General features: G+C 36.3%; 1 protein-coding gene across 3 annotated transcripts in view; it reads right to left on the bottom strand.

Annotated features, from left to right (window-relative positions):
• Positions 1-1,482: 1,482 nt before the first annotated feature.
• TBC1D19 (TBC1 domain family member 19) overlaps positions 1,483-14,773 on the bottom strand; it is a 157,225-nt gene continuing 143,934 nt past the window's right edge. For 2 of the 3 annotated variants that reach the window (XM_070372239.1, XM_070372241.1), the window contains 3 exons: positions 13,960-14,075; positions 8,933-9,003; positions 1,483-7,925 (listed from right to left, as the gene is read on the bottom strand). In XM_070372239.1, coding sequence (XP_070228340.1) covers positions 7,851-7,925; positions 8,933-9,003; positions 13,960-14,075 — 262 coding nt within the window. In that variant the 3' untranslated portion in view covers positions 1,483-7,850. The remainder of the gene's footprint in view (positions 7,926-8,932; positions 9,004-13,959; positions 14,076-14,773) is intronic. The other variant, XM_070372240.1, reaches the window with a different exon arrangement.

The raw sequence follows: 14,773 nt of genomic DNA, 5'->3' as shown, positions 1-14,773 counted from the left end.
AACATATGTTTGCTCTGGGCTGCTGGCTCCCCAAAGAAAGGTGAGAGAAAGGGGTTGGCTTTATTTACATGGCCACTCATTGATTCCCAACATCATCAATAATACAATTCACTCCTCTCCACGGGAAGAGGGAGTGAGGGGTGTTACACCAGTGAACTCCCTCTACAGGGAAACGTACGTTAGGATTTGGCAATGCACATCCCTTGAAACCTCTATTACACTTGCCTTATAAAAGTCCAACTTTGGGGAGTCTTTTCCCTGTCAGCACCAGAGTGGTAGAAGGTAGTCTTCAAAATACTTTACAAATTTTATCTTATTTGAATATTATAAAAATCACGAGAGGAAATGGACAGGTAGAATCATAGATCTTATAGGTAAGAGAATTCAAGCAATTGTGGACTTATTGTCGTAGGTAACAGTCCATATGATAACTCCAATTCATCTGAGAGGAGGTGGAGTAGGTTCTGTTGTTCTGTAATAAATTACCACACACTTAGAAGCTTAAAATAACACAAATTGATTACTGTTCTGAGAGTCAGAAGTCCTAAAATCAAGGTGTCAACAGGTCTGAGTTCTTTCTAGAGGCTCTAGGGGTGAATCTATTTCTTTGCCTTATGCAGCTACTAGAGACCACTTGCATTCCTTGACTCATGGCCCCTTCCTCCATTCTCAAAACCAATAGCAAAGCATCTTCAAATCCTTCTCTGACTCTGAGACTCTTGCCTGCCTTCCTCTTTCTCTTATAAGGATCCTTATTACACTGAGTTCACCAGATAATCCAGGATAACAGCTCATCTCAAATTCCTTAAGTTACTCACACAAGTCAAGTGCCTTTTGTCATGTAAGGTAGCAGATTCACAGGATTCAAGGACTGCCACATGAAAATCTTTGCAGGACCATTATTCTTCATAGGAGGGATAGCACCATTACTTCAAAAAAGAGGTGTTAGTATTCTAATTCCATAAGAAGCAGTCTCTTACCACATTTATTACTGAAAAAGCAAACATACAAATACATACAAACATTGAGCACTCAGAATAGTCTCATGTTCGGAGTAAGCATTTAATTCTTATTGAATAAATATATGCATATCATATATCTAAGAAAAAAGTTTTAGGGATAAAGAATAGTTGAAGTAACGTGAAATAATTACCTAATTAACATAACAAAGACATTAATACCTGGGGCCAATTGCTTAATAATTTGAAGAAGCCATTTGGATCATCAGCAACATAAAATTTTGAGCAAAATTATCTTGACTTTGTATGTCTTCCCACCTCATTCTGAATCTATTTCATTCCTTTCCATTATTTTATCCCTAAATTGCTCAAACTAGTAAATCGACATATACTGAAAATATTTGTTGCATTTATTTAAGAAAGAAGTATATTTAATTTAAAATTAGATGAGCTGCAGCACTTCGGTGTTCTATTGCAGGTTCTAGTCAGTGAACAAAGGAAGAAAAATAAATAAAAACATAGATTTAAAAAAAATGTAAAAGCATCTTTATTTATAGATGACATTTTATATGTAGAAAAGCCTAGGGCAGCTACAAAAAGAGGTACTGGAAGTGGTAAGTTTAGCAAGATCTCAGGATACAAGGTCAATATTTAAAAAGCAATTGTATTTCTATATATTAACAAACCATTGGAAATTGAAATTAAAAATATCATTTACAACAGCATAAAAAAGTAAAATAATCTTAACAAAATATGTGTAAGAACTCTACCTGGAGAACTACAAAATACTGAGTGAAAATAAACAAGACCTAAAGAAAATGAAGATACAGTCCACGTTCATGGATTGGTAGACTCAATATTGTTAAGATATCAACTGTCCCCAAACCTATCTATAGATTTAATGCTATCTCAATATTAAAAAAAAAAATTCCAGCAGCCTTTTTTGGATACAAATGGAAAAGCTGATTCCAAGAGTTATTTAGAAATCCAAATAACTTAAAATAGCCAAAATAGTTTTGACATAGGTGAGCAAAATTAGAGAACTTATACTACTTGATTTCAAGATTTACTCTAAAGCTACAAATCAAGACAGTGTGGTGTTGGAGTAAGTATAGACATAAATCCATGGGACAGAGTAGAGAGTACAGAAATAAGCCCATAGATAATACAGTCAATTGATTTTATACAGAGGTATGGATGTAAAGGGATAGTTTCTTTAGCAAATGGTGCTGGAAAAAATTGTGTATCCGTATCCAAAATGTGACCCTCAATGTTTAATTTGTACCATACAGGAAAGTTAATTTTAAAAAAAAGAATCAAAGGCCTAAATGTAAGAGTTAAAACTATAAAGTTTCTAGAAACAAGTACAGGAAAAAAAATTTTGTGACCTTGAGTTATACAAAGATTTTGTAGATGGGAGACAAAAAATATGAACCATAAAAAAATGGATAAACTGATTCAACAAAATTAAAACTTGCTGTTTAAAAGATGGTTAAAATAAAAAGACAAGCCACAGTCGAGAGAAAATTTTACATAACAGAAGTATAAACAGAATAAACAATTCTTACAAGTTCAGGTAACTGATTAAAAACTGGCAAAGATTTAGACACACTGCGAAAAAGTATTAAAAATGGCACATGAGCGTAAAAAGGTGCTCAACATCCTAAGTAACTAGAGAAATACAAATTAAAGCCACCTACTAGAATGACTAACATGATCATAGCTCTTATACACCATCAGGAATGTAAAATGGTAGAACCACGTCAGGAAAAATTTGGAGGTTTCTTACAAAGTTCAACTTATGCTTACCTATGACTCAGCAATTCTACTGCCAGATATTTACCCAAAAGAAATGAAGATATTCCATGTAAAGGCTTGCACACAAATGTTTTTAGAAGCTGTATCCATAATACACCAAAACATGAGAACAACATGGATATCACTAACCATGATGGGTAAACAAATTGTATGAAATCCTATCAAGTCATAAGAAAGAATGGAAAACTAATCAAATAACATGGATGAATCTCAGAAAATCATGTTAAGCAAAAGCTGTCAGACACAAAAGAGTACATATGCATGATTCCATTTACATGAAACTTAGAAAAGCCCATCCTAACATTTAGGAACAGAGCAGATCAATGGTTGTTTGCAGTGAATGTGCATATGGAAGATCGAATGGGAAGGAACATAAAGAGAATTGTTCCAGGTGGTGAAATGTTCTGTAACTTGACTGCAGTGGTGGTGATTTGAGTATACACATTTGTCAAATTTTACAGAATTGTGTAATTAAAATGCATACATTTTATTGTACAAAATTATATCTTAATAAAGTTGATTTAAATGAAAAAACTTGAGTGAGCCCAAGCGTTTACATTTTTTTCTCTCAAAATATTCCTTTTTGGATTTCCACAGGCAATTCCACAAATCAACTTAGGAGGTAAAATAGCTGAGTGACACTGGAACAAGCAAGTTATTACTCTGAACTTAGCAATTTTCCTCATCAGTAAAACGAGTGAATTAGGTTAGATGATTTCATTTGTTCATTCAATAAGCATTTACTAAAGCCCACTATGGGCAAGCACTAGGCCAGGTTCTAGAGATATAAAGCTGAAAAAGAAACCCCTTAAGGAAACAGAATGAGTCTAGTGGAAAAGAAAGACAAGCTAACATATGATTAGTATATTGCTTATGCATAATTAAGATATGAGGAGAATTCATAAGAGAAGCAGTCTTCTCTGATGATGCAAAACCTGAGTTGGGTTTTGAGGTACAAGTAAGAATTAGGTAGAGACAAGAAGGCATTCCAAGCAAAGAGTGCTGAGTGGGCAAAGATCCAGAGGTGAGAGAGACATCACGTGTGTTCAAGGTACTGCAGGTAGCTTAGTAGGTCTGGAACACAGAATTCATCCTTGTAAGGTCATGGAGTGTCTTGACTGAAAAAAAGTTCTAAAAGATTCCTCTAGTTTAACCAGCATGCAGGTAGGAGTCCTGTACCAAATAGTGATACTCATGTTGTAGAGGATCTCCTAAAAGGCAAAATAACTACACCATCAGTTAGGATCCTTTTTGTGGCAAAGATAATCTTTTGGCTCATGTAACAAAACAGTCCAGGGGTGGACTGGTGGAGTGTGACCTGGGAATTAACAAGGTCAACAGAGCAGCTTCTCACTCTGCATTCTTAGGCCACAGCAGCTCCAGATCTTATATCGTCTTTTTTTCATACCCAGTTTCCCTGAAAGACTAAACCAAAGCCTCATAATCAAGTTTCACTAATTTTGCACAACCTTAGCCTCTGCACTAGATCCCTGTAGCCAGAGGGATGATACATAATGATGGTTTGGCCAGGACCCAGAGGCCCTGGAAGCGGGAGTCAGCCACATCTGAAGTGCGTGGAGGAATAGGTAGATCGCTAGATAAAAATTAGAGTCTTTGTAGAAGAAGGGAGACTATATGTCCTGAGGAGGAACTACCAGATTCCAACAAGTTTTAGAACAAGGGAGGGGGTACAAACACATGGTCAGATTTCTTCTTTCATCGTCCATTCCTAGGACTAGTCAATGAAAACTGACTTCAGAATAAAATGATGGGAGACAACATATATGCAAAAAACTATCACTACTCTAAAACACTGTATTACTAAATGAGAAGTTTTACGAGAACAAAGAGAAGGATGTAATTAATTCCAGTTTATAGGCTCAAGGGTATCTTCACAATAGAGGAGAGTTTTTTTAGTGGGGCCTTGAAAAACGGAGGTCCACTGCCAAAGATAAATTACATGGCCATAGCTGGTTGAGGAGCAGCATGTAATCTGGCGAGGATGAAGCACAGGATAACGGATCAGCGTGAGAACACAGGAATGGAAAGATCAAGCTGTGGCGAATTCTCCCCACCCTGCTACAGAGCCTGAACTTTATCCTTTAGGCAATAGGGTCTTGTTTAATTTTTAAGCATGTAAGTGACACAATCGAACCTGTATTTAGAGAGTTGTAGGAACAGATTAGATACTTCCTGAGACTAGGAAGAAGGAGATAAGTATAGGGGAATAAAGCTAAGTTGTGAAGTGGAAGGCTGAAGGAGTTCAAGCTTAGTGTTCTCTATTTTCTCTGTGAAATAGGTAGAGAGAGGATGTGCTAAATGTAAGGGGGTACTATGCAATTAAGACACTCTGGAAATTTCAATTAGCCAGAAAGTTGTATTACCAAAACATTCTGATCAAAAAGGTTATTCAATAAACTCTTCCATAATATAAGGTCACACATACTACATTAATGGACGAATTGAAATCAAGAAGAGCCAAATATAATCTATTAGGCTATTTCACCCCAAGTGAGAATGCCACAGGTTAAATAACAATGTAATTATCACTGGTCACTCAGATCCTTGTGATCACCGGCAAGAGCCTATGTGAGGCAGTGTCAGAAGTTGGTAGGAGATGGCCTGGGAGAATTCTGGAGGGAGGAGGCAAGGAGATGTAGCAAGAGCAGTGCAGTGAGAGATGCAGTGGGCAAGGCAACCTGTCTTCCATGCAGTATTTTAACAAGCAGCCAGGAGCAGCACATGGCTGAGAGGGTATGTGTGGCAGCCTATCAGGTTTGGCTTTTGGATTCAGATTTAGAACTACTGGCTAGAGCCACCCTTCTAAATGAAAGGATCTGCTATGCCATGGTTCATTAAAAAAATTTTTTTAATAGATATGAGGTCTCAAACTATCAAATGAAGTCACACAAATGCTAATGAAGTTGGGCACTCTTCACATATTATTTTCTACAACTTGACCTTAAAATGTCATATGTAAAATCAATTATTGACAACCTCTTATATTTGTCTGGTGCTTTGTAGTATTATAATAATAATAAAAAATAACTTTCAAATATATTTTCTCATTTGGTTTTACTCAACCCTGTCAGCAAACAGAGCAAATATAGAACTTCCGGTTGCCTGTCCTGTCTCCCATTTCCCACAGCCAAATTACAGATATAAGAGAGTAAATTATCTAGGGATTTAAAGCTAGGACAAGAACTCTCCAGTTGAATGTTTCTCCTACTAGATTACTACATTGCTATGTTTAAAACAGTTTATGAATATTCTCCTAAAGAAACAAACCAAAGGTAGGTGTATCTGTACACATTTGACCTTAATCATTCAGAACTCTCTTCCTAACAGTCACAGGTGTGTGCTTGTCCTTGTGATGAAAGTGCATCTGTGTACACAGAATGGCAAAGCATATGATCATAACTGTATGCCTTCAAAGGCAATAAAGTGGAGCTTGCTGCTGCTGCTGCTAAGTCGCTTCAGTCATGTCCAACTCTGTGCGACCCCATAGACGGCAGCCTACCAGGCTCCCCCATCCCTGGGATTCTCCAGGCAAGAACACTGGAGTGGGTTGCCATTTCCTTCTCCAATGCATGAAAGTGAAAAGTGTAAGTGAGGTCGCTCAGTCGCGTCTGACCCTCAGCGACCCCATGGACTGCAGCCTACCAGGCTTCTCTGTCCATGGGATTTTCCAGGCAAGAGTACTGGAGTGGGGTGCCATTGACTTCTCCAAAAGTGTGGAGCTTATTAAGGATCAATTACTGAATAAATGGTTATTTGCTTCTTCTAGTCGTTATTTAGTCCTCAAAGGTCAACAAGTACCTGATGAATAAAAGCATTATATGGAATTTCAAATTAATAACTAGTAGTTATATAAAATTCCACCACACTTGTGGTGGTGTGCTGAACCTCATACATTCCTAAAAAATACTCTCTAAATGAAAGACTTGGGAAATAGATTTTGATAAAACTTTATACAATACTAGGCATTTAGTAAGACTATCAATATATTGATTCAGAATTTTATTGAAATGATTAGAATTTTGAATTTGAGTATAAAATTGAAAGACATTGATTTTTGGACTTCTTCCCCCCACAATCTATCATTCCATATTACAGAAATGCTAGGTTTTTAAGAAGTAATATAAAATAAGACCCTCCACTTATAATAGGACCAAAATTAAGATTGATGCCGTGCACAATGTCTTCAGTCTCTACCTCTGGTCTCTCTAAGCTGCTCTGCACTAGAAGTAAATCTTGTTAAACCAAGCTTCAGCCAAAGCGCACATGGTTTTCATCTTTCATTCCCTTCGTTGAGTTCTTGGGTGTCCCCTTTGGATACTTCCGAAGTAAGAGAATTTGGCAACACACCTCAGCAGTGTCAAGTCTTCTAACCAAGAGATGGAAAGCTGAGAAACTTGAAGGGATCATTCCATCATTTTCTTTTTTTCAGAAAGTGATGACTAAAACACTGTCAGGTGCAAACAGTTGTATCTGACCTTCTCCAGGAGAGACCTTTAAGGGAGAAATAAAACGGAGAGAGATCTAGAAGATCTCTGATGAGAGACAAGTTGTTAAAAACACCAAAGTACATTTTCATTCCTACTAAAAAGCATTATCTTTGTCAAGTCTTCTCACATCTTACCCCACCCCTGCTCTGAGTGAAGAGCAATTTATAAGACAAAATGACTCATTATCTAGAGATAAATTTACAAACTGACATAAGAGAATTATCCCAGAGGCTACATTACCTATTCAAGTTTATTACAATATCTTTAGTTCTTATTGCATATATAGTTACATGCCTTTTACAAGTCAGGATTATCTATATAGTAGGCTTGATTTAGCAGAAGTTATGTCTATTGCTTCTCTCTTGAAAATCAACAGCATGCAGTGCAATACATGGTGTGCAGACTTATTGTTTCAAAAAGTGAAAAACTACTTCGGTTTAACTGAGAAGGGAACATGATCTTTATTGGCTTTATGCAAAGTTTAATTTTGGTTTTATGCAGAGTTTGCATAGTTCATGATTACTTCCTAAGGAAAAACTAGATGTATTGTCAGTGACCTTGCAGATCAGGTGACAGTAGCAAACAGAAAAATCTGAAGAAGAGGCATAACTTTTAAAGTAGAAAGGTCAGCAAGAACTGCCTGAAACAAAAAACGAAAGGAATGATTAGTATCGGCATTCTGATCAGCAAAGTGAAGCCTCTAAAACAAACACAGAAAAACCATTACAATGCACTTCTGACATCAGCACACTCTAAGTGTTTCAGATTGGTCCCAAATCTGAAGCTACAACCTTCCTTCTCTTTTCTGAACATCTTAATGTTAGAACGTGTGCAAAATGCTCAAACGTTCAGTAGAAAATAACCTGGACTTTAGCCTTGAGCCTTCTTCAAATATACAAGGTAGCATGAGTTTATAAGAGGTCTGACATTTCAACTTGCTTCTATAAATAAACATACATTATGAATCCTAGTCTTGTTATACTAGTGTAAGGAGTAACTGACTTTAGGAAATCATTTTAAGAAGGAATTAATGTTTATTCAGTTGCAAGATGCATAAACATCCTCTTCCCTTTAAACAAAGAATGTAGGCAGCTATTTTAAGGATAAAATTGCATTTCTATGAGAGATAACAAATAGAGTAATATTGTAAGTCACTACTTAATTGAACCATGTTTCAGATATAAGTTATACTATTGAAAAGAAACCAGCTTTAATAATTAACTCACTGCTAAAAATAACCAAAACCCATGTATCTTTACTGTATCAACCAAATGTATGCTCTTTAATTCTTTCAACTAGTGTGTCTTTGTTCTATGAACATAACACATGGATGTGAACAATTATAAGAAAATGCAACACAAGCCTCAATAGTTTCTATCAAAATTACTAGGTATCTTGTTTCCCATAAAAATAATAATGGTTTCTTATAATAACCTTGTTTATGACCCCTTCACAAGAACACTGTTTTCAAGTAATTAAGGAATTCTGAATATTTAATATTACTTAGCTTAAAACTTATAGGCATTACTCAAGATAAAAAATTAGGCTCTGAGTAATGTGTGTCCTATGCATTGGAGACTGAAGTACCCAAGCCTGGCAATCTCTCAGAAACTATTTCCATCCCATCTCAGCGAAACTTATCCTTACTTCAGCTGCAGCCAGTGATGTCACCTCCATCAGGTTCACTGCTCGGAAAGCAAACACAGCAGCTGCCAGGACTGGAAAAGAATGAACACTATTTTAACTGCTGGCCTACTCATCAGCCTGACAAATCTACTGGTATACCCAAAACCCACAGTGAGAACTCAGACCTAGTGCTTAACACAACTGCATTCAGTTAAGGTCTGGTGAGGAATGGAAATTTTCTTCTCTGGAGATCAGTATCTGAGGGCATTTCATTTTCTTTGGAAAAAATGAAAATTTTAGTGGTTTTTAAAAAGCCATTTTATAAATTGTTTCTTTCGTACCTACAGCTTCAATTATAACAGTTTTTAAATGGTAGATATAATGGCTGCCTTATGAAGATTTATTTTGATGCAGGTGTTTCTTATTGATGCAATGGAAAGGCTTCTGAAAAGTTAGAAGACTGAATTTTTAAATGTATCAGATAATATTTCATATGTATCAAGGCAGTATCTATATAAAAATGCGGCAACAAGTATGTCTTTCCTTAAAAATGTTAACTTTATTGACTTTCCTAGAGTGTCATAACTGGGTATGTCTGTTGGGTGGGGTGTGGGGATTGATCCTGACATTTACATTAATGTTGGTTATAGGAAAAGATAAGTTGAAACTTTGAAAAAAAGAAATAAACCAAACCATTATAGACTATCTTGAAGGTCAATAATATATACGGAGTAGAAAACATCTAGATTTTTGTTCCCATTAGTCATATGCATATGAAAAGACAGTAATGCTGATATGCATTACGTCTTATTATATAATCTACCATAAAACCTTACGAAAGGGAATGAGTCATCATGAACAATGGAAGGACTCATGTAAGAGCTTCTGGCAACTCTGATAAGGAAACGGTACTGCCCAGAGGTCACATCACTTCTCCTATTTTTTCCATCACCATAGTGGTAGTGCATTCTCTACCGAACAAGTCCTTGAAGTTTAGGAAATGAATGGTAAGGAATCTCTTTAAAATTACGTGGAAGACTGGTTCCTAAGTATATTGCATAGACAATGCAAATAATTGTTAAAAATACATTTCTAGTATGGAAATAATAATCATAAGAACAGTTAATTCTCGTATCAACCCTGTGTTTGTTACTATTGTTAGCCCCATTTTACTAATGTAGAAACTGAGGCACTGTGAGTTTGGATGACATATTCAGAATCATACAGGTAGAAAATAATAGAGAGAAAACTCAACTCTGGCCCCAGAGCCCAAGCGTTTAACCACTGTGTGATGAAATTTCTGAGACTGAAGGTAAGCAATAATGACTCACCCCTGACATGGAATTTGGTGTGCTTTCCTAACTGTCTTCTCCTGTGACCCTCACAATGGTTTTCCCTTGGGATAAACCATAATGGAGAAGAGAATAAAAAAGAATGTATATCCATGTATATATCCATGTCACTTCATTGTACAGTAGAAATTAACACAACACTGTAAATCAACAATACTTCAATTTTAAAAAATAATGGTTTGCCAGAGATGGACTGAGGATGGTGCATGGTGATCCATGCTCTGGAGGATCAGGTGGCTAGGTGGCTGTTCCTGGGGAGTACATGGTGGTAGGTGGCTGTTCCTGGGGAGTAGATGTCAGGATCCAGGTTTCTTAATTTCCCCAGGTAGAGGCAGAGTGACTGGGAAGCACAGGTAATTTTTGAGGGGACAATAGATTTTGCAAAGCTTGTCAAAAAAGCATTAGAACTAGTTAGGAAAATTCTGGAGGAAAAAAGATGGTTGTGGTAAAGTGAATAAATTTATTTAAAAAATCAAGTCAGCTGGAATTATTTAATATATAAAGACAGATATAAGAGATCTGGAACAAAGAATTTACCCTTTAATTGCGAATGGTGAAATTTAAGTACTTTAAAGTCCTTGAGCTTCCATTTTTATAAGAATATCCAAGAAAACCATTTCTGTGGACAAGCAACTTCTTTATAGTTCTCTAACATCTAGAAACATATTTGACAATGGAGACATTTTATATGCTAAGGGATGTGGTCACTATTTCCTTTTTTGTGTGTAATTTAATAGAGTTGGTGAAAGCTTGACAGGATGGTCAAATTTTTTGCTGTAGCAGGAAAGAGTTTCACATGCTGGGAAATAGTTTTTCCAAAGGTAGATAAGAGGGAGAATAAAAGAGTAGTTACTAATTAGCTTCAGCATCCAAAATGCTTGTGTGCTCATAACCTTTATTTATCTTGGTGTCACATCACAGAAGTTCCATTCTGTCTACTTCATGTTTGGTTTGCCCAGCCCTTCCAAAGAGCAGGCTTATTTGCCAAGGAGAAAAGCTCTATACTTTGGGATATTTTCAACTGAATTCATGCTTTATATGAAATATAGAAACTCAAATACTTACTTTTGGTCTTTTAAATTGTTCGCATGAATTTTAAGCAACTCTATCATGAACATTAAAATACCCATGCTTTAAACTGTTCTTCAAAAGGCCCGAATAAGTTCACAGTTTAAACCAGTAATATTTACTAAAATATTTATAAAGATTATATAAACTCACTTGAGCAAAAAAGTTGGTCCCAAAATATTCTTTTCTAATATACTCAGATGAAAAAAATGTAGAAAATGATCAAAACTAATTTATATACATGTGTGCATGCATGCTCAGTCATGTCTGACTCTTTGCAACCCCATGGAGTGCAGCCCACCAGGCTCCACTGTCCATGGAATTTTCCCAGCATCTACATGCAATTATTTGCCTTATGTCTCTTTATTTGAATTCCAAGGAAGGAACTCCCATCAGTCTAATTTCATTTCTAGATGTTCTACAATTCTTCCCTGTTGGTTTTTTAAAAGACACTCTGAGAAAGCAAATGGATTCAACAGTGTGGACTGTCATTCTACCTATGTATCAATAACTTATTAATGTATTAAGCATGCAGCAGAGTACCTGGCTTAGAGCAAATGCAGCACTCAACATTCATTTCTCTTTTACTTCAGTTTGCTGAGGGCATGATAAGTCACAGAAAGGGAGAATTTAAATTGGAAGAATTTAAGGTCTTATAGCTTTGAGGTCTTATAGTTTAACATTTCTTTCATGATAGAAAATCTTGTAACCCTTCAGATGACAGTTAAAAAGTCCATTCTACTTTTAGAAGGTCCTAATTATTAGAAAGTACTTTGTAATACTTAGCCCATTTCTTTAACATGCTCTAATATCTTTTTGAAATGATACAAAAAGTTACATGTTAATACAATGCTCTTCAAAATTTATGAACACCCAGAAGAATTACTTGGTGGAAAATCTTAAAATCCTGTCACCCAAGAAATGTTAGCAAAAAACAAGACTACTTAGCCTGGAAAATAGAAGACTTTGGGGAAAGAAGAGGGTGAGAATAGAAAAAACATGATGACGATCCCGATGCAACAGTAGTACCTTTTAACAAGTTATATTATCCAGAAGTGAAATAGGCCACTTAGTAAGACAGGGATTACCCAACACTGAATGTTCAAACACAGGATAAGTATTACCTGCCAGAAATATTTAAAAGAAGCTATACTTGATGGTCCGGAGAAGGCAATGGCACCCCACTCCAGTACTCTTGCCTGGAAAATCTCATGGGCGGAGAAGCCTGGTAGGCTGCAGTCCGTGGGGTCGCTAAGAGTCGGACACGACTGATCGACTTCACTTTCACTTTTCACTTTCATGCATTGGAGAAGGAAATGGCAATCCACTCCAGTGTTCTTGCCTGGAGAATCCCAGGGACAGGGGAGCCTGGTGGGCTGCTGTCTATGGGGTTGCACAGAGTCGGACATGACTGAAGCGACTTAGCAGCAGCAGCAGCATACTTGATGGTCTCTAGGATTCCTTCCATCTCTAGATGGTATGAATCACAGCCATTCAGCCAAAAGAGGTGATGACAGACCTTTTTTTTTCCTAACTCATATTTGTATTGGCTTTAAAAACAATTGAGATGGAAGGATACTGGGAGTTATTAAAAACTTTGGTAAATGATAACTCTAATTACACCAGGGGCAACAGTTATCTTCATGGCACTTTATTATTTAACTTTCCTTTAAAAAATACCACCTAATTACTCTAGACCTCTCAACACTCAAAAATATGTTAATATGGTACCTAGAGAATCTTTTCCAGGAAAAGGGTCTTCAATTAAGCATTATTTCCAAATGGCCACAGAGGTGACTTTACAATGCTGTCACTGGGTAAAGAAATAAAGGCTCTCACAGCTTAAATAATTTGCTCAGTATCACACAACTGGAGAAGGCTGGAACCAGCACTCTGGCAACTTTTCAGCTCTCCACCCATGTGAAAACTCTGCAAAATTTACTTGAATTCCCTGATAATCCTGGTGATAGAAACAACTGAATCTATTTTACATGCAGAGAAGCAAAATAATGTAAGAAATCTGTGCTGTGTTATCATACAGTTGCCCTCTGTGTATATCTGTTGTAAGAACTGCTTAATTATTAAATGGAGATGAGTTTGTGACTTTCTGAAAAAATGTTTAATTTTTTTGACTTAAGAGAATAAGTAAAAGGGGGAACCTTTATGTATTACTCACAGACAGAGATTTCAACTATGCAGGGAGGCTCAGTCTTGGTTTGGCTTTTAGGCAGTAGCTGAGAAGGGGCACAGAACAGAACTACAAGATAATCAGAGGAGTCAGGAGAAGAACGGAAGTAGACCTACACTCCACTGCATAAACCTCATAGGTGCTGAGACTGAACAAATGCCCTGGCTGTACTAGAAACAGGTGAGGGGAAACTGACATTCCTGGAAGCAATGAAGAAAGACTAGGAACAGACTGGTGATGGGCAGTTCCTCAGGCGTATTTAGATTGCAGAACACCAGTCCTTGTCTTCTAAGGCAGATAAATCGACTAAATGTTCATGAATTAGAAATGACAGACAACTGTAGATTCCAATTCCAATTACAGATGGTAAATGTTAGAAAGAAAAGAAAGGCTTTACTATAGAAACAGCATGTGTTTTATAAACAAGCACTTACTCTTACCAGCAAGAATTTCCAGAGAGTTGTATCCTAGGATTCTGTCCCACAAAAGCAAGAGTTGATCTGTAGCTAAGTATCCAGAGAAAGCTCGAACCATCCATTTAAATGATATGCGAAGTCTATAAACAAAGAAAAACAAGATATTTTACCAGTGGTATTTTTTCTCATCAGAAAGCAATTATCAGAAGATCTCAACGAGTTACAATGACAGTAACTCCTTTGTGGGTTTTAAAAATCACAGTCATTTAAAACTCAAGTACTCTACACATGTACAATGGAATACTACTCAGCCTTAAAAAAGAAATAAAACAATGGCATTTGCAGCAACATTATTAGAGATTACTATACTAAGTGAATTAAGTCAGAAAGAGAAAGACAAATACCATGTGATATCACTTATATATGGAATCTAAAATGTGAATCTTAAATGAACTTATATACGAAGGAGAAACAGTCTCATAGATACAGAGAATAGACTTGTGGTTGCCAAGGCCAACAGGAGAAGAATGGATTGGAGCTCAGGATTAGCAGATGCAAACTGTTATACACTGAATGCATAAACAACGAGGTCTTGCTGTATAGCAAAGGGAACTGTATTCAATATCCTGTGATAGACCATAATGGGAGAGAATATGAAAAAGAATATATATATGTATAACTCAATCACTTTGCCATACAGTAGAAATGACCACAACATTGTAAATTAACTATACTTCAATAAAATAAATTTCAAAAAACTCAAGTACTCTATTAAATACAGCTGTAAAAATTCAGCTGAGAAACCCTGAGTTCCCAAATTAGTGGTCTCAAAAGTATT

Source organism: Bos mutus, chromosome 6 (genome assembly GCF_027580195.1).
Source record: "Bos mutus isolate GX-2022 chromosome 6, NWIPB_WYAK_1.1, whole genome shotgun sequence".
Taxonomy (NCBI): Eukaryota; Metazoa; Chordata; class Mammalia; order Artiodactyla; family Bovidae; genus Bos; species Bos mutus.
Note: the sequence above shows the minus strand (reverse complement) of the source record. Positions and strands in the feature narration are given on the sequence as shown.